This window comes from Pan troglodytes, chromosome 2 (assembly GCF_028858775.2).
Source record: "Pan troglodytes isolate AG18354 chromosome 2, NHGRI_mPanTro3-v2.0_pri, whole genome shotgun sequence".
NCBI lineage: Eukaryota > Metazoa > Chordata > Mammalia > Primates > Hominidae > Pan > Pan troglodytes.
In genome coordinates this window covers 67,255,298-67,281,029 of record NC_086015.1, presented here as the reverse complement: position 1 = coordinate 67,281,029, position 25,732 = coordinate 67,255,298, and the positions used below count along the sequence as shown (strand labels likewise).

The following is a 25,732-nucleotide window of genomic DNA, read 5'->3' as shown; positions in this document are numbered from 1 at the left end:
GAGACAGATTCTAGTGCTCTTAATTTATTGGGGGAGTGCTTTCCAGGAAATAATAGAGAGGGAAGAAGGATAGAGCAGGGGAAGGAGTTAAGTGAGGATATGGTTTCAGATACAGGCTAGCTTCATCCTGATTTCACCAGTTATTTACCCTGAGTTCAGAATTACCAGGTAGAATATTTCCAAAGCCAGTATTTCAATACTAATGCTTTGCAAATTTTTGTAACCAACAATCTTCACCTCTTAAAACATATGTTTATGAAAATGAATTCTTCACTGTACTTTCTGTTAATTTTTTTACTTAATTTTTTTGGAGTACGCTTGATAATTTAATACATTCGCATGATTTGTAAAGATTGAATCAGTATATTTGGGATATCCATCACCTTAAATATTTGTCTTTTCTTTATGCTAGAAACATTCAAATTATTCTATTCTAGCTATTTTTAAATGTACAATAGATTACTGCAAACTATAGTCACCCTACTGATTTATTGAACACTAGGTCTTATTTCTTCTATCAAACCATATATTTGTATAATTAATCAATTTTTCTAAGTTTATTATTATCCATTAGGTTTGTATTTAGAAGAAAACAAAGGTTATTTTTAGAGAAACAAACATTTAAAGACATGTTAAATTGCACCTATTTATTAAATGTGGCCATTAAAAATTATTGGTGCCTTATTTCATTAATGAAAATAAATATGTAAAAATTTTAATAAAAATGTATGTTTTACAGAGGACTGTGATATATCATATGCCTGGATAATTTGAAGACCATTGAATTAAAGTGAGATAGAAGAAGGCATACTGAACTTGGAGTCAGGCCTACTAATATTTAAATCCTGTTTCTGCAATTTATAATCCATGTGGCTTTAGACTTAATGGTATTTCCAAACTCAGGTTCCTAAGCTATAAAATAATAGCAACCTCACCAGGGTGAGTAGGAGACATAGAGACCTTCACATATTACCTGGCATAAGGAAAACTCTAAAGTGTTTAGTTTTCTTCCTACTTCTCTGTCTGAAGGATGATGGGAATGGATCCCTGCTGTAAAGCCTAGTTTATATCGGGAAACAATGGCACAAGTCACACAAGGAGGGCAACTGCAACTCTCCTAAAGCTGGGGAAACATTTTTTTAAATTAAAAGTTCAAATAAACAGAGGAACAACTGGAGAATTTGAAATAATCCTAAAAGATGGGGTAAAATTTCAACTGGGTAGAAAATGATGAAACAAGAGATGCTGATGAGGAATGGTATTCAAAGTGAGAAAACAATTCATTCATTTATTCATACATCCATTTATTTAGGAAATATTTGGGTGCCTACCATGAAGTAGGCATAGTTTTAGTTAATGGAATTGCAGAGGTGAAGTTAACAGACAAAGTCCTCATTGTCATATATTCAGTGAGGCTTGTAGTAAGATTCAATAGTAAGAGTGAAATTAATTCATTTACACAACAGGTGAACTCCTGAATTTTTTGGCTGGAGAAGACAAGATGGGAACTTTACAAAACCCAGAAGTATGAAGAAGTGACACAAATTAGTGTCATAAGCATCCAGCTGCTAGTTACTGCTAAGCTTCTACAGAAAATTCCCTAAAACAGTTCAACTCTACTCATTAAATCATATGTATTTAAGCACAAGCTTGCTGCCATAGATTTGGAAGAACTGTACAAATTATAATATGTCATTTTCAGAAGATTCATACTTTTACTTTTGTGGAGGAATAGTATAGGAAATTTTAATTGTTCATAAATTTCAGTCCAAAATAGATTTTTCAAAATAGTGAATGTTGACGTAGACATCAACTCAATATGAGATTGTAAACAATGCCTTCTACCCATTTCTTCCATACCAATCCAACTTACAAAAATAGCTAAAGCCTTATAATGGAGTCTTTTATAAATTTTGTTCTGTAGTTTGGACTGTCTTTTAAGTTAGCCAATAGTTATAAACATCTGTCTTTTTAGGTATAAATATTTTAAAAATAGCTTCTCAAAATTCACAACACTTACTGAGGGCCCACCCTATATTAGGTACTGTGCTGAACGCATTTTATACCTAACGGTCACCCAAAATATTATCTAAATATCCAAAGTCATTTTTCCAACTTATAACGGTAATACTACTGAAACAAAATATCAGATAAGTAAAAGATGATGAAGGAAAGATTAGTATTCTCATTTTTCCAATGAGGGAGCTGAAGCTCAGAAAGAGATGTAAGATGACATGACTCAAAAGTAGGGGAAGAAAGATTCAAGCCTGAATTTTCAAATCCAGTTCTCTTTTCCAAATCATATTTCATTGCACTTAATAGAACTATTTCCAACACTCTATGTCTTCCTTTGCCAATATGGTTTTTGTTAGAAAATAGGGTTAATTTTTTAAAAATACAGTAACATTTATCCTATCTTTGATCAGATTCTCTAGAAGCAAATCCTGAGACAGATTCTAGTGCTCTTAATTTATTGGGGGAGTGCTTTCCAGGAAATAATAGAGAGGGAAGAAGGATAGAGCAGGGGAAGGAGCTAAGCGAGGATATGGTTTCAGATACAGGCTAGCTTCATCCTGATTTCACCAGTTATTCTAGATTGTAAATTATACCAGAGTTGGTCCCACCCTGAGGCAAGGAAGCTAGGCTTTTGTATCCCAGTATTAGACTGTTACTGGCTATGGGCTACCCCTGGGGCAGGATATAAGCTTGGGGTGAGGTGGTTTCATTCAGCCAAAGGCAATTATCTAGAGCAGGGACTACCTTTTGGTAGTCAACATTCACAACAGCTGTGGGAGGGAGAAAAGGCTATGCAGTAACCTAGTAAAAGGATCTGAGCAGGGGACCAACAAAGTCCCTCACAATTATTTTATCCTTAAAGCATATCTGAATGTTGGCACCAGGTTGGTGAATATCAACACTATGCTACATTCTTTTAAACAAAGTATGTGGCACTACCCTAGGATGAAGATGATTGATTGATAGATAGATAGATAGATAGAAGCAAAGTATGTTCTAGAATTCACACTCAGAACTCAGAATATAAGCAGTATTTGAAAAGGGGACCCTGAGTAATAAATTTTATAAAAAGCCAATTGCCAAAGTATAATTTGCAAGGTAGATCTGGAGGCAGGTCATACTCCCTCCTTCCCTATCTTTGCACCCTCGCCAACTTCTCCGTGAAGAGCTCTTTTGAAACTGACAGGGAAGCTTGGAACCATTATCAAAAACATATCCAAATCACTCTTGAGTACCATAGTGAAAAACACATCCCAGTTCTGTAATCAAGGACACTCATCATTTGCTGCTAATTTTAATACTAAGTACCTCTAATGATTAATGAATTCAACAATGCTAAGTTAAAAACATGGAAATGCTTCATCCTGCTGCACAGGAGATAGTCTAAAGATTAGTATCCCAAACATGCAAATGACTGTCACCACCTATAGAGATACCCCATTTGTGCTAGGTTTTCAATTATTGTGAAACTACTATCATCACTCTTCTGTGAGTTTGTGAGTCAGCATTGATTACAAACTGCCTAGGACCACATTTCCTTACAAAATTTGCATTTTCTCACACTTGAAAAAAGTTAGTATCAATGACATTTGGTTAATATCAATGAGACAGCTACCATTTTCTTTCTACCCATTGTCCCTTCTTGAAGAGTCTGCCTTCCCCACAACATTGGCTAACCTCTGTGAGCTATGTTTTTCTGCCTGTCTCCCTGTATCTGGCTGTAGGATCCTAGCTGAACCACGTGATAGGTGAGGCTGAGGCAGCCATTTTCCCTCTCTTGAGAATCTGAGTCAAGAGAAACAGCATTGGGCCCTCGAACTGTGAGCTTAGAATCAGGTTTGAGACAGATACTGTCTTCCTTGAATACAAAAAACAAAACAAAAACAGAAAACAAAAAACGAAACAAAACAAAAAAACAAAAATTGTGTAAGACCTTCACAGTAAGAGTCAGAGAGATTGGGCAGAGACAAAAAGAGTAGCAAAGAACAGATATAAAAAGGGCCTGGAATAATGATGCTAAAAAAAACTCTTCACTAGTTTTCCAGCTCCCAGATCTTCTCTCCCTCTCCCTATCCCTCATGAAACCTAACTTAACTCCTTGCCTTTTGATAACTCCAATTCTTTCCAATATATCCTTTCTTTTCCTAAGCTATTTTGAGCTGATTATTGCTTCTTGCAATCCCCAACATATTGAAGGGTCAGAATAGATTTATTCTATTTTTTTAATATAAGCTCAGACAAAGCAAGGTGGAGAATGCAGCAACTATTTGAGGAATATCTGTTGTCTATGTGTGTCAGAGAGGGAGTTCCTTCCCAAAGATTTATTCTCTACCTCTTTCTTAACAAGTTTTGTTGGAGGTCTCAATATGCCAACTGAAAATTACATTTTCCTGCTTCTTTTGCAAACAGGGGCAGCCAGGTGACACAATTGTAGCCAAGGTATGTTCTACACTGGTCCCAGAGTCCCCAATGGGATTAAGAGCCAGTTGCCAACATTTTAGATCAAGTACTCACTATTGCTTTACTTCCATTCCCTGTCTCATTTCTCTACTCCCTTACCAGTGTTTCCTGGGACTACCTCCCAAATAAAGTACTTGAATCCTTATCTCAGAGTCTGCTTTTGGGGAATCCAAACTAAAACAGGAGTTAACTTCCACCAGATCACTCTTGACCAATAAGGAATGGAAGTGGAAAGCTACTGTGTACCCTTTTGTCCCTAAGGCAGAGAATTCTGACATGCATTGCTCAAGGCTGCTCAGGAGGCCCTGTGAGTTTCAGCACACAGGGAACAACTACTCCATCATAGGCTCTTGTATTGGTTATGTCTCATTCCCTATTACATTACTCTGGTTCTTCATTCCTATTTCCTGGGATCATTTCCTAACAAATTACCCTCATTGGTGCTTTTAACTTAGGTTTTGCTCTCAGGGAAATTCAAAGTAAGGTGATGTATATAACTAGATCACTTGGCAATCTCGAAAATTTCATTTGAAGGAGAGATGAAGATGAAAACACCTTTGCAAGAATTATAACAGTGAGATAAATCTAACCTAACTGACCCCATCTTGCTTCTAACCTCCAAGTTGCCCTTGCTCATTCCTGAGTGTAGGCCAAACCAACAATTGGAGGAATTTAGTTTATAGTTTAACTTTAAAACAAAGAACAAACTCCTTCCTAAAGCTAATGATAGGCCACAAGATTAGAATTATGGGAGGGGCCTGAATTCTGCTAAAATGTAGGTGTCATTAAATGATAACCAGCCATAGTTCCCTAGCCTGCTTTCCTATAATTCCTTGCTGCTTGGGAGTCATACAGCCAGAGGTCGCAAGGTCTGTAACTTTCCTGACATTACCAAATTGCTCCTATAGATAACATAACCTAAGATTGGTCTTTTGAGATGTTTTTCAGGCTTTCACTTTCTGGCAACCAACTGACTCCACCTGGACCCATGACTCATGACTCAACCAGTCCTGTGGCCCCCAGCCAGACACATATTCAGCACATGAGGACCATTCACCCCATGATTGCAACTCCAGCCAATCAGCAGCACCCATTCCCTAGCCCCCTGCCCACCAAATTATTCATAAAAACCCTAGCCTTTCAGTGCTTGAGGAGGTACTACTTAAAGATAACCGTTAAAGTATTACCAGACTATATTGCTAATTATAGAATAAATAAATGTCTCAATGCGCTTTTCTGATAGCTAAACCTTGATGAAACTATTTCTTTGTATCACATAACATTGCACAATCTTTGTGACTTTTAGTCTGCTTCCCAAATAAAAGTATATCATTATTAAAACAACTATTTTTATGGGATATACTGCTAACAAATTAGCACCAATTTTGACAAATGTCATTTTGCTTCCTATCAGAGACAAATAAAAAAGGTCATTCGTTTTATATTTTTATTTTGATGTTTAAAATGATCTATAAATGCATAAAATTCATAAACATATGGAAATGCATAGAATGCATGTAAAACATAAAGAACTGGTAAAGTCTGGAAAATACAGGATCTTATAAATTTCTAGAAGTTGCCTTGAAAAACTCACTGCCACCAATGTTGTGTGATGTGTTGAACAATAAATGTAAAAATGAATGTTTTAAATAACAGAGCCACTTCACAGTGAACATTTTCTAGCGCATAATAGCTAGTCCCTAATCTAAATTATTTGCTTAAGTTTAGCACATTCCCCTTGAAAACCAGATGGATGGGGCAATTCTCTACACTTTTGCTGTCCAATATGGTAACCACTAGCTATTTAATTTTATTATTAAAAATAAATTAAATTAAAAACTCATTCCCTAGCTTGCTTGTTCCCTAGCTTGCTTAGTCACACTAGCCTTGTTTTAAGTAAAGTATATCCATATGTAGTGAGTGACTATGGTTTTGAACAGTGAGGATATAGAATATTTCTATGATTGCACAATGTTCTATTAGACAGCCCTCTTTATATATAAATATTTAGAGTCATTCCTCACTAGGATTCATTGATTTATTGATTATTTAAATTATAAACAACTAAACTGTACTTTTAAAGAGTAGAATTAATTATTTGAGATTCCACTGGTTGACTGAGAAGCTCAATTCTTCTCAGTACATTACATGGTACCTGAAGCTGTATTACTAACTCAACTTTTATTGCTAACATGGGTCACTGCCCCCATTTCCATTAAGGTTTGGGCCCAAGATATACTCCCAATGTTTTTATGCTTCCTAGATGTTTATCTGAAGTCAGGCAAAGGAGACTTTTGGAGTCACTAATTCCATCATCTCAAAAACCAAGCTAAGGTTAATTTCCAAACACCAAATTTCTCATTTATCCACCAGACTAGGCTCATGAGAACCTCTTGCGTAAGAACAGGGCCAGGTCCTTGAAGATGCAAACACAGTCCCTGGGGAAGGCAAGATGCTGTGGTGCGGAAGGAACAAGCTGGAGACTGTGGGCCACGTCCAGAATTCAGCCACATTTTGTTTATTATGGAAAGGATGGACCTCACAATGTTTGAGAAATAGAAAACATTTCTAACATTAAAACTTCATACTATTAGCACTAAAATCCTTGTTTCTTTTTTCTTAAGAAAAGTGGAAATATCTGGAAGCACTGCGCTTGTATTACCGCTGACCAACAGCTGGCCAGGGTGGAAGCAGCTACTCCTATAGGCAAAAACCCCTATGCTGTATGCCACACCTCTTATCACTTGTGTTGCCTCATATGATGGCCCCATGCAGGTTTCCTCCTGCATTACCTGCCTGGCTCCCAACAGGCCTGGTTTGCATTCTGGCCCCAACATTTACTGGCCAGATGGCCTTGTGCATGCTACCCAGGTTCTTCAAAGGCAGGCTAACCAACCTGGGAGAGGGAACTGAATCTCTCCCAAAACAAATAAAAAAAACAAAAGATATACAAGCTCAAGGTGCTTTGCAGTTTCATAAGTAGATGGGGGCAGGGTTAAGGAAGGCAGAGAAATTACTGATGGAGAAAAACTGTGGGAAACATCTAATCTCATGGCTCTAAGTATTTCCCATCATTTGCCTAGGCAACTGTGGTTTCGATTTATACAAATAAGATCAATTCAGATCAAATCAAGATCATCCTTTCATTTGTTGTTTTATCAAGTATATTTATAAGAAAAGAAGTTTTAAAAGTACTTGCTTTGAACTTCAGAGAAATTTCTCTCTGCCTGCTCATGACAGAATTCACCACCTGATTGAGACAGGTGATAAGCAGTTTCTGTGAAACCACCACCTTGGTTGATTTTGCCCTGCCAAGTACTGGCTCTTGACACAGGAATTGAATCTCTGGGAGCGGTTCGGAATTTTTCTTCCTGTGTTAAACTGCTAGGTTAACCACGGAGGGTCTTTTTTTGAAGCTCAGCCGACCCAGGATTAAATCTCAGCTCTGCTATTATAAACCATACACACCTAACCATTACTTGTTTTTCTAAGCCTCAGATTTCTTGCCTGAAAAGAGGGAAAATAATGATGCATACACTTTAATAGAGTTGTTAGAACTAAATGGCATAACATGTAGAAAATACTTAGCACAGGGCCTGGAGCTCATTAAATATACAATGAATGTTAACAACTGCTTTATCATTCACAGGGAGGCCAACATAGCCCAAAATAGCAATATGTGAGGCAGAGGCTAAGTGAATCCATAATGCTATCTCAGTTAATTGCAAGTGTGGTCAGGAATACGATCTGAGATAGAGAGGAAATACCCTTGACATCAGGCAGCTTCTGGATTTATTTTATTTTATTAATAGTCTAAAAGTCAGATATGCCTCAGATTCCGCAGATGGTGCAATAACACTCTATCTATTCTGCCTTTCTATCAAAAGAATTATTAAAATTTCAAGTGCCTCAAATCCATTTCCAAAGTAGGCATGGTATAAATTTGCATATATGTGTCTCAGCCACATATATACATGAAGTGCAATTTCAGAAAAGTACTGAATATGCACTAACATTTATGAGTATTATTTAAAGTAAAATAATAATGTTTCTTAGGATACATTAATAAATAATATAAATAAGACACACAAATGGCAAACTTATGTTATAGCATTGTTTAGCTTATAAAAGATTTATAACAACAGTAATTACCTTTGACATTCTAAAAATTACATCTATTTTTATATAATGAATTCAGAGAAAGAAAGCCTCAGTATTTGCCTCTCTGCCCAAGTCAGAGAACAACAATCTAAAGAATTTCCAAGTGTGGAGTAGTACAATGACCTAGAAAGAGATTAAGGTAACAGCTTATGTAAAAGTCCACGTGAACAGCATCATGAGTTTGGCAGCCTTGGCTATTGCTTTATGAATCCGTTCTGTTCATTAAAATATTTCCAAACGAAAATAAGAATATAAATAATTTTACTCAAAAATGTACAATCTCATTGCAAAATTAGAGTACAAAGTCAATCAAGATTTCTTTTCCACTATCAAACTGTAAAAACATTTAACTGGTAATACCCAACTGATAACACCTCATTGGAGGGTAATTTGGTAATTCTTCTAAATACCTTAAAAATGTATAATCTTCTGAGCCAGCAATTCTACATCTAAGTTAATAACAATAGAGGCATAGTAATTATTTATCTTTAAAGAGGAATTCCTTGCAGGTTTTGAAAATAATATACATTTGAAAACTACCTAAGTTAGGAATTAGTTAAATAATCTCCAAGAGAGGCATACAGCATAATCACATTTAGACATTAAAATTATGGGAAAAAATATTTTATCTAATGGCATAGAAAAACAATACACAATATGTTAAGGAGAATAAAGCAGGTGACAAAACAGTGCCTCTTCTAGGAACCCATTTGTCAGGGGCTAAATTGGGTACTCTGAAGATTCATACGTTGAAGTCCTCACTTGTGGCCTTACTGTGAAAGAGGGACATTGCAGATATGATTAGTTAAGATGAGGTCATATTAGAGTGGAGTGGGCCCCTAATTCAATATGACTGGCATCATAGAAAAAGGGAAACTTTAGGCACACACACACACACACACACACACACACACACACACACACACACAGTATAACCATGTGAAGAGGAAAGCAGACATCAGGACAATACTTCTATAAGTCAAGGAACACCAAATATTGCCAGCAAACTTCCAGAAGCTACAGAGAGGCATGAAACAAATTCTCCCTCAGGACCCTCAAAAGGAACCAACCTTGCTGGCACTTTAATTGCAGGCTTCTAGTCTCCAGAACTGTGAGATAATACATTTCTGTTGTTTAAGCTACTTAGTTTGTAAGTCTCTAGCAAATTAATACATTATGTGGTTTGCCCTAGCAAACTAATACATCATTTTTGTAGACAAAACATTCATGAACGTAAAAGATATCTAAAAGTATATTTCAATGTATTAAGGTTATCTCTCAGTGGAAGAACACTGGGTAATTTTAACTTACTAATTTTTGCTTATTTTGTGATTGTTAATAAACATTTCACTTATGCATAAAACGGCTCTACATAGCATGTCCAAAAAACCCTCCACCCCAAAGACAAATATTCTTATTATATTTGGCAGCAAAGCAGACATGGGAAAGGCAAGAAGTCAGATAGATATGATTTGAAACCCTGCCTTGGTCACTTACCACCTGTGTGACTTGAGGCAAGGGACCTTATAAGGTCATTACAAGATCTGAATGAAAGTATGTAATGTAGGTAGCACAAACATGGTACAGCCTGGCATGTAGCAAGAACTCATTAATGTATAGCCATTGTAGTGAATTTCTACTATTGTGGGGCTTTTTTTTTTTTTTTCTAAAATAGACAATTATGTTATCCCCTTCAGAAAACAGCTTCACAAATTCATGATCCCCTTGCCAAAGCCTACAGACGGCCTGAGGCTACAGTGTGTCTGGGATGCTGATCTAGAACTTGACACTCTGGTCTAATCATTCTTTCCTTGCCAACCACACCTGCCTAATTTTACTGTCCCACTCAAATTCATTCCAGTTACATAGAACTGCTCTTTATGACCTTTAGTACAAAGAACATATGTGTGCATGTGCATGTGTGTGTGCATGTGCACATTTAAGAGATAACAACTGGAGAAGCAGAAGACTCTCGTGAATTTTCCAATGCTTTCTTTGCAAACTTTTGCAGTAAAAGAATATTTGGAGGAAAAGAAGGAAAATACCTCTTTTTAAATGTTTCCTATCTGCCACTAATCTTTGCAAATGTTATTTAATGAACACAATAATTATGCCTGCTAGTTATCATTATTTCTACTCTTATAAATATGAAAGGCCCAAAGAGGTTAAGTAATGTGTCCAAGGTCACATAGCTTGTAACTAATGGAGCTGACAGTCAAATCCAAGTATTTTTTCTGTTACTAAATGAGAATATAGTGAATAAAATCAGGTATTTTTTAAAGCTAGCACTACAGGATGACTATAATAAATGACAATTTATTGTGTATTTTCAAATAGCTAGAACAGATTTTGAATGTTCCCAACACAAACAAGTGACAAATGTTTGAGGTGATGGATATGCTAATTACCATGATCTGAGCATTACACGCTATACACATGTATTGAAATATCACATTATATCCCCAAAATATGCACAATTATTACATGTCAATTAAAAAATTTTTTAAAGCACTAGCAAGTTAAAATCATGCACTGCATAATGATGTTTTGGTCAATGACCAACCACATATATGATGATGGTCCCATAAGATTATAATACTAAATTTTTACCATATCCTTCCTCTGTTTAGATGTTTAGATACACCAATACCATTGTGTTACAGCTGCTTACAGTATTCAGTACAGTCACATGCTGTACAGGTTTTTAGCCTAGGAGCAATAGGCTGTACATGTAGCCTAGGTGTGTAGTAGGCTATCCCATTTAGGTTTGTGTAAGTACACTCTATGGTGTATGCACGATGATGAAATCACCTGATGATACATTTTTCTCCAAACCTATTCCTGTCATTAAGCAACATGTATTTATATATGCACATGAGAGAGAGAGAGAGAGAGAGAGAGAGAGAGAGAGAGAGAAGCTACAATATTTATACTTCAAATTTACGTACTGTTGCTGGTAAACACAGCCTTTTCCCCCAGAATAGCTGGAGTTTAATGCCACTATCAATTTCACACACATTCTTTTTTTTTCACCAATGAAGCACTTGTCTCTAAAAATAAATTTCAAATTCATCTCCTGGGTGAATGGTGGTCACATAATAATCATGCTTTGCTTTCAACTGCTTCGTAAATAGAACCCATGAATCTGACAACAAAAGTTCTTACCTAAACTCTAGTTGATGATTATGACACAGAAAACATACCTCTTCCCTATCATCACAAACCTCCAGCTGTAGAAGGACATTAAAGGTAGCCCATCAGATATTTCTCATATGGGAAAGATTTCCCACATATCTGAGCTTTAATTTTCTGGGTTTGAGGACAGTCAACCTTTACTGAGCCCTCTCCAATAAAGTGGAGGGGAACTTTCATACACATAAACTCATTTTATTTCACAACTCTGTGTTACAGTTGTTTATTGCCATTTTATAGTTCAAGAAATTGAGAGGCAGAAAGATAAAGACATTTACCCAAGGTTTCTCAGCCATTAATTCATTTTTATCATTAAAAAACACCTTTGATGTAGGTAAAATCCCTGAGAAACTTGAGGTTCAATGATGTTGATCTGCCCATGAACATACCCAAAGTCTGTGGTTGAGACTTAGCTTGCATGGCTTCAAATCCAGTACATTCTAAATCACAATAATAATCTCTATTTATCCAGCTACCCCCTTTTCCCACTGAAATACCTCTCAGGATCTCCATGCTTCACTCAGATCATGGGTTTGTGCTCAGTAATTTTCTAATATCTCCATGCCAATCTAACTCTTCTATCTTCTCAAGTCTCAACTGGAAAGATCCTGAAAAGTGTGCCAACTGTCCATCAGGTGTAAGGTGAAGCCAGTGCATAAAAGGCCAGCCAGAAAATCTCAGAGTAGACCAGATGGATGTGTGAGAACTTCCTGTTAAAGCACACAAATGCTTCCAAATAACAGATCCAAAGAATGACGACTCACACACACACAAGGGACAAAGTTCATTTACTTCTCCATCATCCATGATGGAAGCTGCCTGACTTAGGAATTTAGGTGTTCATAATCTTACTAAATATCCATATCCTTCCTGAATTCTACAGATATTTTTGTTTGTATCTGCATGTTTCAACAACATATTTCTGAATTCGAATTTTTTTATACAACGGATCAGTGAATAAATATTTTGTTAAAAAAAAGATACACAAGTTCAGTAAAATTTTCTCAAGGAGTGGGAGTGTTTTCGAGAAATAAAAAGGTCACTGAGAAGGTATGAACATCCTTAGTCATGAGGGCATTTAAGCTTTGCTTTGTCTATTAGTAGCATGAGGTAGCATAAAGGGAACTGAATTAGGAGTTAGAAGACATGACTTTAAGAAGAAATTATGTATATTGTCCCTGTTGTTTTCAGTGGGAAATCATTTAGCTCCAAGACCTAGGAGTAATGAGTGATTACTATTAATGGAAGACAATGCAGAAAAATGGTTAAAAGAGCACGGAATCTGGCATCCAATTGCCTGGGTTCAAATCCTGGCTCTCTTAACATACTAGCTATAGCTGTATGACTTTAGGCAAGTAGTGGGATCTCTTGAGGCCTTAATTTTTTCATATGTGAAAAGGAGTTTTGTTTTGTTTTGTTTTGTTTTTTTTGAGACGGAGTCTTGCTGTGTCACCCAGGCTGGAGTGCCATGGCGTGATCTCTGCTCACTGCAAGCTCCGCCTCCCGGGTTCACACCATTCTCCTGCCTCAGCCTCCCGAGTAGCTGGGACTACAGGCACCCGCCACCACGCCCGGCTAATTTTTTGTATTTTTAGTAGAGAGGGAGTTTCACCATGTTAGCCAGGATGGTCTCGATCTCCTGACCTTGTGATCCGCCTGCCTCAGCCTCCCAAAGTGCTGGGATTACAGGCGTGAGCCACCGCGCCCGGCTGAAAAGGAGTTTTTTATTAGTCTTTTGAAAGTAACATGAAATTATATGAAAAACATGTGCATAGCACTTAATAAAGCACTTGTCTCTACATACTATTTTAAACATTATTGTGTTTACTTTATGATCGTCTTATGCTATAGTTTGGATGTTTGTCTCCTCCAAATCTCAAGTTGAAATTTGATCCCTAATTTTGGAGGTGGGGCCCAATAGGAGGTGTTTGAGTCATGGGGGCAGATCCCTCTAGAATAGATTAATGCCCTCCCTAGGGGAGGGGTGTGTGAATGAATTCTCTGTTAGTTCCTGTGAGAGCTGGCTATTAAAAAGAAACTGGCACCTTCTCCTCACCTTTTGCTTCCTTTCTCACCATGTGATCTCTGCACACACCAGCTCCTCTCTGCCTTCTGCCATGAGTGGAAGCAGCCTGAGGCCTTCACCAGAAGTGGATAGTGACACCATGTTTCTTGTACAGCCTGCAGAGCCATGAACCAAATAAACCCATTTTCTTTGTAAATTACTCAGCCTCATGTATTCCTCTACAGCAACACAAAGCAGACTAAGACATCTCACAATCAACATTCTTCCAATGGAGAAATAATGGGAACAAAAAGCAATGTAACAATGCTATATTGAAACCCTTTATGTTTATTCCAGTGCTAGAAAGTTTAGGAATGCTTGATTGTGTTTGTAGATACATCATCAACTTCAACAACCTCTTCCTCAGTTACAGTTAGAGAATCTTGGTATAGACCAGACACTGCTGGAGGTTTTACTAATATTATCTTACTTAACCATCACAACACCAAAAGACATGACTCTTATGGTCCTCATTTGATAGTTATGGACCCTGAGAATGAGCATAATTATGCAATCTGCTCTGTGTTCCATGGCTGAAAAGAAGAGCAAAATTTTTGGCATAAAATGGACCCCAAAACTGATGCTTCTTCAAGTTCCACACTGCCTTCTACATTTTTCCAGTGGTATTTGCTCATCGACAAATTCCTCTTTTTCCCCTCCTCAAAGAAACAGCACCTATCACACAAGGCAATCCAATGACTCTTCCATGAGTAATTAGTTTTCTACTACATTAGTAAACACATACACTAAAGAAATGAATATAATAATTAATGTAGTCTTCTAACATAAAGGGCCAGAGCTGAATTTACCAACAAATATGTGAATAAAAATGAAGTACATGTGGGTTTGAGGGAATACATTTTTATTCACAAATCGTCTTATCATTAGGCAAAACCTAATCATTTCTCTTAAAAAGAGGTTTTTAACAAATGGACAAGATCACACAAGCTAGTGGAGGCCCATGTGCTGAAGAGCCAAAGGTGTATCTCTTTGGATAATATTATCAGTGTGAATCCACTCAGCTATCCCCTAATCAGAGAGCATTCCAAGAATACTGATGCCAAAATCTCAAAGGTGTAACATCTTGAGAAAATTACCAGTGCTACTTCAATAAAAGAAGTACTGGTTTAAAAATCATTTACTTTTAAACCAGACATGTACACTTCTCACTGGGTCTGTCCTCTTAATGACTTAAAGGATCGTCATGATCGCTGCTCCAGCTGAAAGAAGAGACAAAAGGGGAATGTTTCGAATATCATGACTCTTTTTATTCAGGCCACAAGTGACAGGATAGCAGTGGGCATTTGATCTATGGCAACCAATTTGTAGACTGGCTATTGACTTATGATATTGCCTAGGGTTGATAGTTGTGTCCAAACTAAAATAATTTTTTTGTTAGTTGAACCAATCATATTCTTTCTGTTAGGACATTAGATAAGAATAATGACAAGAATAAATGGGAAACAGAAAGGGAACACAGAGAGAGGGCAGGCAGGACAGTGACAAAGACATAATAATAGTGGCACTCTTGCTAAGGCATTCTTGCTGCTCATTGACGTGAACCCAAGATATGAGACCTGAGCCTGTTTCAGTCCTTGAACTTTTATTTCTGTAAAAGTTCTCCACTATTATCATGCAGTGGGTATCCCTATAATAGCCCTGTTTCCTTGACAGCGGTGCCTATGTGACTTACTCTCCTCCATAACCAAGCTAAACAATTGTTTCCAGGGAAAGCTTCACAATTCCACTTCACAATGAAGACCATTAAGGGGAATTTACGTCTCATCCAATGTGTTACCAATAATTCATTTACATATTCTTTATTCCCTTTCTTCCCTCCTTCTTCTCTCATTTTCTTAACCAATACTTTCTAAGCACCTACTGCCTGGGTGTTTTGGTGGAGTTTGCCGATGTCCCTGATGTTGGCCTTACTGTGTGTTGAGCACTGTGTTAGAAACATAAAATGCGCTGATGAGCAGGACCAACAAGATCCCTGCTCTCACACTGCATTTACTCTGGTTGAGTAGCTAGAATGAAAAGTCATTAAAAAGTGTGGTCTGGGAGCCATCAGAAGGCTGACCTTATCTAGTAAGACCTCCCTAGACAGTGATATCTACATTGACACTGAAGGGAGAAGAAGAATTCATCAACTAAAAAAGGTTGAGCAAAAGGGAGAGGGAGCATTCTGGGCAGTGGAAGTGGCATGTACAAAAGTTCATGAGAACAGCAAGAAACCGTCACCAGGCCCCTAAAACATCAAGAAATGTGAAACGTGTAGAGAGCAAGAAATTGTCGCTTGGTATGAGAGTTAAAAGGGTGAGGATGGACCACATTCCCCTGTCCTAAGGAACTTTCCCCAGTAAAGTTTGGATAATTCATTACATTCAACTGGCAGCATCATCCTTTCTTGTAGGCTTCAAAGAGACCAAAGAGACTGGCATGGAAGGCAGAGGGTGGTAAGTGTTGGAAGGACTTAGTTCCTTAGGGAACAGAGATCAAGTTCTTACACTTCACCCCTCACCCTGTGCTCTGTCCAGTAATTATATTACGCCGCCCAGAGTCATTTAGGTTGGAAAAAGGTATTTCTTTATCATCACCATCATCATGGTCACAATTATCATTTACTTTAGAAGGATAGTTAACAGTTTGCTAAACACTTTTTCATGCTTGATCTCACTTAAAATTTTCAACATTATAGGCAGGAGATATTGCCCCCAGTTTTCAGGTTAGGAAACTGAGGTCTTTAAAGGAGCCTAAGCTAATACATTGAACAGGAATAATAACAAATACAACAAAAGTCAAATACATCCCCACAGAAAATGAAGACTCAAAGGAAGACCATGGTTCTGTGCACATACTCCTTAGAGATTTTCTACTTTTCTTCTACTAGCACATGACTGTTTTTCTTCTGTCCCCATACCTCAGTCAGTGAGAGATGTGAGACCTCTGGGGAATAAAGAACTAAGGATGGTGTTTCTACTTCAGCGTAACTCCAGGGTTTTCCCCAGTTTCTATGGGGGAACACCCAAGGGCCTGGAGCACCTGGGTATTACAATGTGGTTAGTAAGTGCCTGTATCTGACCCTATAAGGACCCTCAGCACATCCTGGAGAATTCAGTTGGGGCCACTGTGTCTCTTTCAAATGTACGAAATTGTCTATGGATTGTTATTTGAGAAAGACCAGGAAAAGTATCTCTTCACACCTCTACGACAAACCCCTGAAGGCCAAGTGCTTGCAATTCTTCCATTAGACGTTCTCGTTTAGGTTCAATACTGGCCTTGCTGGAATTTTCTTTGAAATGTGAATATTCCAAGGAGCAAGCGCCTGAAGAGTCACTCATGCTATGGTAAAAATAGACTTGCCAGTATGAGGGCCCTCCACAGTGGAATATAGAGATAGAGGGGCTAAAAAGAGGTATGAGCAAGTCTGAATACAAATTTCTACCTCAGAGTTTTGCCAAGACTTTAACTTGCAAAAAGTTATCTGTAATTTCCTAAATTATCCTTTGATGAATTTCTACTTTCTCCCTTTTCATCACCGTCATAACCGCTGGCATCGTTATCATCATCACCTTCATAATCTTTTATTGAGCACTTATCACAGTGTAGGTACTAAGCAAGGCACCTTACTTGGATAAATCATTAAATCATGATAGCATCACTTTGAAGTAGGAACTATTATTAGCCCTATCTTATAGATGAGAAAAATGAAGCCTACTGAATTTAACTTGCCCAAGGTAACAAAGCTAGTAAAAAATAAAATCTGAATTCAAATCCATAAGAAGCATTCCTGACCCTTTTCTCTTTTTTTCTGTACTTGTGAGGCCAAATACCAGTTGTCTTAATACACTCAGGAAAGCATTAAGTGATGAATCCATCTGGACACTGAGGAGCTGCTTGTTTGTTGTGCACTTATGGATTCATACTCCAAATGCACATGATTGTTGTCACCAATTGAGAGGCTAGAAGGTTGTAATTAAACCCACATTAATATAGCTTTCAATTACATCAAACCGTCGATGGTAGATTGCTGCTCACGATTTAAATAAATTTTCTGTAAGAATTCCCTGTCTTGTTTATACACAGGAAGAAAATGAGTTCTCTGACTTATGCACACTTTTTTTTAACAAAAGAGGAAAAGACAAAAAATGAGATTAAATTATTGCCTTTATAATCGAAGTCTTTTTCTACATATTTAAAATGAAAAGTACTGGTTTTTAATTGGAATCAACTCTACCTTGGTTAATTAATAACTAACAGAAAATAAAAGCCAAATATAAAAGACAGTTGATGTCTGTTGAATTCATCTCTAAATACAAATGTTCCTTGGCATTTTCAGAAAAGACCTCAAATATATAAGTTGATGACTGAGATAAACACTGTAAAATAGGATAACATCTGCTTTTTAAAGCTTCTTTGAGGATCAGGGATAAGATATGGCAAGTGCTTGCCACATTGGAAAAAGCAGGAGTGTAGCATTTAAGAGAATGAAGTTGGGAGTGAGGCTGCTCAAATCTTGGCTTTGCCATTTCCCTCAATTTTGTCCCTGATGAGTTGGTTAACATCTTTGAGCCTCCTGGAGAAACGGGAATGTTAAAGTTGCACAGATTCAACACAATGATGTAAGAAAAACACAGTAATATAGTCCCCCATATGATGCCTGCATGACAAAGGTAGGTGTTATTACTTCTCTCATTAGGAGTTTAAAATGATGGCTACTATAAAATTGTATTTATTGTATGTTATGACGACACATTTCACTTTGTTGTTATCAATAGCATAAATTATAAATGTTATTAATATTAAGAAAGCAGTATGATATTTGCTTGAAAAACGTGGCTTAGAATTTAAATTCAGGAATGAAGATTATATAAATGCTAGTGTCTCCATTTAAATCAAGTAGACCTATACCTCACATATCAGACATGCTGCATCTTTGGATTCACTGGCCACCTTGGTTAGGCAGGGAGGTAGACTGGAAAGGGAGAATGGTGATGTGAAACCCAGGGTTATAGCAGAAGGTATTGCAAAATTAGGGATGAATGTCAAAAATAAGGATTAGAAGAATTAGGCAAATTGAGTCAGCAGTTTATTCCATAGGCACAGAATCTAGGACTGCAGCATTGTGTTGGAGAACTATGCAAGCCACACAAATATTGTTTTGGAGAGTTTAAGTTCTTTTGATGACCTTAAGTCTGCACCAATGTAGTTCTGAACAATATGGATGTGTGGAGTCCTCCACTTTTCATTTCACATAAATCTACAGGTACAAATTCAGTGCACTGTATATAGTAAAGAAAGAATTACTAACATCATTTTTTAGAAGAAAAGGGAAAAAAGGAGACCAAAGGTCAACTGGCAAAATACTAAAGTAGCAAAATAAGAATTACCTGTGGGTCGGGCATGGTGGCTCATGCCTGTAATCCCAGCACTTTGGGAGGCCGAGGCCAGCAGATCACGAGGTCAGGAGATCGAGACCATCCTGGCTAACACGGTGAAACCCTGTCTCTACTAAAAATACAAAAAATTAGCCGGGCGTAGTGGCGGGCGCCTGTAGTCCCAGCTACTCAGGAGGCTGAGGCAGGAAAACCCGGAAGGCAGAGCTTGCAGTGAGCTGAGATGGCGCCATTGCGCTCCAGCCTGGGCGGCCTAGCGAGACTCCGTCTCAAAAAAAAAAAAAAAAAAAAAAAAAAAGGTAATTATCTGAGGAAGGACTATACCAACTTAGTTTTCCAGAGTAGTCTGAAAATGGGGTAAGTTTAATATGTATATTTTGCCATTTCCAAATGATGGTTTAAGAGATTTGCTGGACCAATTTTATCACTGCCCTCCATCGTGGGTGACAGAGTGAGACTCTGTCTCAAAAAAAAAAAAAAAAAAAAAAAGAATTGTCTGTGGAAGACAGGACTATGCCAACTTAGTTTTCCAGAGTGGTCTGAAAATGGGGTAAGTTTAATATATATATTTTGCCATTTCCAAATGATGGTTTAAGAGATTTGCTGGACCTATTTTATCATCAGGGAATAAATGAAAAAGACCACCAGAGTCAGTGCTATGTCCCGACTTTTCCGTTTTGACCTAAAAGATAGTGAAAAGTACCCTGACCTCATTTAAGTAGAGATTAAGGATGTGGGAGTTTTGCCTGCAAGTCTTTGAAATTGGCTAAAGCTTTCCCCTCAAGGCTTGACTTTTATATGTTATTAAGACTTTAAATCTACTGTATCTGTGAACCCTTCCTAAGGAAAGAACACGTAAATAAAGTGGATTTTTTCCCCAGGCTATAAAATCCAAAAGTAGAAGATGACATTAAAGGTAATACCAGTTCATGTGGGTAATCCATAGAAAAAAATGTAAAATATGAGCTATTTTAAAGAATTTCTTGTGTGTGTGCACAACTGTAGACAGGTGATAGGCCCACAATTCTTCCTGCATACCACAGTTTACCATCAACCTCTCCCGTTCTCTACCTACTGCATCTCAAATTACACCCTTCTGAAAAAATCAATTTTAACAGTTCAGTGCTTTATATCTACACTTCTCTCTGTGTTCATACAAATTGCACACACGCACACTCACTCACATACAAAACTATATTTTTTATTTGTGCAAATACAGGACTCTGTATATTATTTTGAAATATGATTCAATAAATTATCTACATGTTTATTAAAAGGATAAATACTGGTTTTTCCATTTAGCAATTTTATCAAATACAAAGAATGAAACTTATGTTTTCTCACTTAACAATTTTATCAAATACAATGATATATTTACCTGCAGGTCAATGCATATTAATTGAATTCATTCTTTTTTTTTTTTTTTTTTTTCTGAAACAATGTCTCACTTTGTCGTCCAGGATGAAGTGCAGTGAAGTGACCACAGCTCACTGTAGCCTTGACCTCGTGGGCTCAAGCGATCCTCCCACCTCAGTTTCAGAAGTAGCTGGGGCTATAGGCATGCACCACAATGCCTAATTTTTTAAATTTCTTTTCCTTTTTTACAATCTCACATTATTTTTATTTGATCATAATACGGACAATAAAAATGTATTCCTATTCTTTTTGGTACTAACAGTTTTACTAAATTTGTTTTCAGTTTCTCTCAAATAACACATAGCATATCTTGTTGATATGGAACCTCGTATTCATTTAGATCCAGTATGTTCATTAGAATAATATAGCCTTCTGATTTAAAAAGCAACTGATTGCTTATAGAAAAATGATATGCATCGACATTTAGTCAGAAAAAGGAACATGAGAACATGTCTTTTATGTCTGATATCACTTAACTTACAAGATGATGTGAAAATAGTTCGGTTATAATTTTAACAAAACTAAAACTCACTTCAACTAATGAAAAAAATCAAACACTGAAGAATCAAATATCTACTGACTTAGCTGGTATTCCTGTCAAAAGACGTGTCTTCTGCTGCACTGAATATTAGAATTAGAAATTCACTATATGTTAAGCCATATTTTAATTAATATATTCCAGAATTGTACAGCTTCCCTGTGTTGGCTAGGCTGGTCTTGAACTCCTGGGCTCAAGCAATCCTCCCATCTCAGCCTCCCAAAGTGCTGAGATTATAGGCATGAGCCACCATCCCTGGCTAATTCATTCTTTTTGATGGCAATATAATATTTCATAACATGATGAATCATACTTTAATTATTTTCTTATAATGGACTTACTAGTTATTTCCATTTCTTTTCACTACAGATGATGTTGCAATAAATATTCTTGAGAATATTGCTATTATCTGAATGTTTATGCCTCCCCCCAAGTTCACATGTTGAAATATAGTTCCCAAAGTGATGGTCTTAGGGGGTGGGGCCTTTGGGAGGTGATTAGCTCATAAATGTGGAGCCCTTGTGAATGGGATTAGTGTTCTTATAAGGGACAGACGAGATCAGAGTTCTTCCCTTCTGCTATGAGAAGACACAGCAAGAAGGCTCCATCTGTGAACCAGAAAGTAGGCCCTCACTAAACAACGAATCTGATGGAACCTTGATCTTAGACTTTCCAGTATTCAGAACTATGAGAAATAAATTTCTGTTGTGTATAAGCTATCCAGTTTATGGTGTTTTGTTATAGCAACCCCCAAAACTAAGATACATATATCTTTACATGCATGTTTATTTCTACAGCATGGGGAAATTGCAGCTTAAAGACACTGTGAAGTTTAAAGCTGCTCTCCATTGCTTTGTAAAACTTTCACAGAAACAGGATAAACTGGGATATTTTAAGTGCTCTGTCATTACCGGTTTACAATTTTTGCTGATTACTTGCTGTTTAACCAAGCGCTATGAAAGGAACCAGTGAGGGAAACAGAGACAAACAGAAGAAATGTTCTACCATCTATAAGAAATCACATTTCCTGTCATTGTCAATATCTCCTACAGAAAAAGATACCTCAGAGTGCCTCCTCAAGCCATTGTGTGCACACAAAATGTATGTTCTTTCCCTCTGTTCACTACTAGCTTTTTCAGCAACTAGTACTCTCTCCTCATGTCTCTAGCTCAGCTCTTTTAAAATGTAGGTCAACCAACTAACTTATCTAACTTGTAAAATTTGCTTTGTCCATTATTCATGTTCTCTTCCACAAATGAGAGTCTCATTACTGAGGTACAAGCAAAAAGCCCTTCCTCCTTCGAGCCTTAGAATCCTGGAAGAGAGAGGGGAAGGACTGCAAATAATTTAAATGTAGTAACTTAGTAACCTTTATTCTATTTCACTCTTTCTCTCACACACACACACATCACCTGTGCACACACACACACACACACACACCCCTCCCCCAAGGGGGGGAGCTATAAAACGGTATTTTGCAGTGTGATAAATTCTTATGAGTGAATGAATAAAAATCTAGTGGAAGTTCAAAGAACGAGGTGAATCATTCAGTTTGGGATAGAGGAAAGAGGAAGGAATAAATACGAGAAAAGTCTTCATTGAGGAGGTAACATTTAGTTGAGGTAAAAAACAAACATTTTTTTTTTTTTTTAGGCTTGGAAGGTGAGGACATTCCATACAGTGTGAATAGAAATAGCAAGGGCACTGAGGTAAAAGGGGCTTTTGAGTTTTGGAGGGATCTGGTATAGCTTAGAGTGGTGGTTCTCCAATTATAACGTGGATAAGAGTTATGCAGGGAGCTCATTTAAAATGCAGATTCATGGGCACCCATCTTACCAATATTTTGATTTGGTGGCCAGAAACCTGTAATTTGAACAAGTTCATCCAGATAACAAACACCTTTTTATATAGCAGTAGAGGCTGTGTGAGGAACAATGGCACAAAATCATGTTGCCACAGTATTGGTGTGTACACGAACTACTATTTCAGATAGGTGAGCGTGTGAGACAATAAGAGATTATGTCAGAAAATGATGTCAGGTCTTTGAACTTGGTTTTGAGAGATAATAGCTTGACAATGGAACTATTATTTTCTTCCCTAAAAGCCACTACTTCACAGGAAATATTTATTGAATGGCTGAATGAATGAATGCGGGCAGAATTCTGAGAAAGCAAACTGAAAGTTTCCAGAACTGTGACGATTGCTTGCTTGTTTAACTTGACTGTAAGGAAAACAGTTTCAGAATAGCCAGCTCTGAACCACTAATTCAAGCCTTCCAAAAGCTGTCCTGGTGTATGCAAAACTGATATACGCATACATTTTCATTCAAGTCTACAAACAAGGTAAATGTAATTATCTTGTAGATCATCCGTGTAAACAATCATCACAGTTATGTAGCCACTGCCAGATATAAGCCCTTGGAGCTAAGATCTGGGAACAGAGAACAGGCTCTTACATAATTTCCCAGCTAGTCAGTGTTAGGGACTCTGATTAATGCTACATGACAGGCTTTGAACTTTCTATTCAGATAGGTTTGCTTGCCTTTTGGAGCTCCTAGCAAGACGAAATGTGTGACCTGCAGATTTCAGTCTGAATAACCATCATCCAGCCAACAACACTGACATGGCTCTGTGGCCCTGTGGGTAACCGTTTCTGTGCCTCACTCCTCTGCCCATAGACAAATTGCAATAAGAGCGTCAGGGTGGTTTCACAGAAGTGGAATACAACTTCCTAAAGCCCAGTCGCTGAAGGAAGCCATGGCAAACAGGCTGGTGGGCTCTTCTGGGTATAATCAGAAAAGCCCTAGAGGAGTGGCCAGAGAAAAGAAACTATAGTAGGGAAGGAAGGAGTTCTGCTCTCTACCCGCCGCCGTCTATAACAGTCTGTAATAGCTTCGCAGCATCTTTCCCTCCCTGAAGCTCCCGCGGAGCAGTTGAACACGCGCTTCCAGCATCCCAGTCCCGCAGAGGAGCTGTCTCAGTTCTGACCAACTTTCTGAGCTTGGCCAAGTCTTCCCGGCTCCTCCGCTCAACTATGGGTCCCTCCACCCATCCCCTCATCCCCGCGAAGGTCCAGGTGAGGGGCCAGAACCCAGCGGCAGCTCCTCTATGCGCCCCCCATCCCCAGTCTCCCAAGGGGGAGGTTTCTTTCCACAGCCCCTGCGCGTCTGCAAGCGGTAAGGTGAGACGACACTTGTCTAAGCGCCTGCAAAAATGTGTCCACACTCCCGCCTCCAAGCAGGGTGCCTCGATTTTGTCCTCACCACCTTGGAACGGCATCTTAGGAGGGGGCAGGATTGAAATCCCCGGCTTGAGGGTTGAATCTCCGGCTTGGAGCAGAACCGAGCAGGGAGCACCCCATCCGACCTCTCCTCACCTGATAGCTGGCTGCCCGACGCCCCTCCCTGCACACACACTGCTACTCACCAATTCCAGGGCTCGCAGGAAGGCAAGGGGCTCCTTCAGCACCCGGAAGGTGCCCGCAGAGGCCAGCTTTGGGGGAATGAGGCGAGAGAGAGAAAGCAAAGCGTGAGGAAGGGGCTGGGGGCGCCTCTCCCAAGCCGCGGCATCCCCCGCCCCCTGCTCCCAGCCAGCCGCCCTGCCCAGTTCTGTCTCACCTGACTCACAGGGTCCATAGCTCGCCCTCGCTCGCTCTTCTCATCCACCAGTTCTTTTTAAAAATGAAGTTCGCTTGGCACCACCGTCCTCAGGGCCAGAAGCCCCTTCGGGAGCAGCCAGAGGAGCGACACCCCGGAGCAGCCCGGCGAGGGCAGGGGGCCTCGGGGAGCCCACTCGCTAACGCTGGGCTCTGCGCTCCGGGAACCCAGCGCGTCGGGGAGGCGAGGCGAGTCAGCGAGGGGTGGGCAGGGAAGAGCTGGGGCAGGGTAGAGACAACAGGGGAGGGGGAAACCCATGGAGCCAGGGGAAGGCTGTCATTGGCCAGCCGCGCTCCAGAGGGGAGGGCGAGGAGGTGGGCGAGGCAGGGCCCACAGACATTGGTGCAGGCTCAGCCGTGCGCCCGGTGCCCTCTGGCTCCGGGGAAACTTTGGGTCTGTTGGTTTGGGAAAGCGGGCTTGGCACCATCAGCAAGACGGCTGTCCACCTGAAGAAGGGGTTTCCAGGTAGGAAGAAGACACCCACACTTTACATGAGACATCTGTGTGAGTTCTGATGACTTCCAAACAGCAAAATAATAATGATACATACATAAAAATAAAAAATAACTATTTGTTGGCTCTTTCATTCATTCCTTCAAGCCTTTATGGAGCATCCTTCCTGTGGGCAGGCAGTACTTAGGCGCTGGGGTACATCAAAAAAACAGGATAAGCAGTGTCACTTCCCCCAGGGGAAGCAAAAGGGGAAAAAAAACTTGCAATGTGGTCTGGACAGTGGTGCAGAGCAGAGCACAGGGGCCATGCACACAGGGCAGGGGATCCATCTTGGCCTGTGGATGCCAGAGAGAGGACCAGGGCAGAGGAAACTGCCTACA

The 25,732-nt window shown here is 38.8% G+C and overlaps 1 protein-coding gene across 2 annotated transcripts in view; it reads right to left on the bottom strand.

The window, feature by feature from the left end:
- The window catches only part of SYNPR (synaptoporin), a 336,983-nt gene extending 311,741 nt beyond the window's left edge, over window positions 1–25,242 (bottom strand). The window contains exons 1-2 of one of the 2 annotated variants that reach the window (XM_016941440.3): window positions 24,861–25,242; window positions 24,670–24,735 (exon numbers count right to left, since the gene is read on the bottom strand). In XM_016941440.3, coding sequence (XP_016796929.1) covers window positions 24,670–24,735; window positions 24,861–24,878 — 84 coding nt within the window. In that variant the 5' untranslated portion in view covers window positions 24,879–25,242. The remainder of the gene's footprint in view (window positions 1–24,669; window positions 24,736–24,860) is intronic. The other variant, XM_001174562.4, reaches the window with a different exon arrangement.
- Window positions 25,243–25,732: the final 490 nt, after the last annotated feature.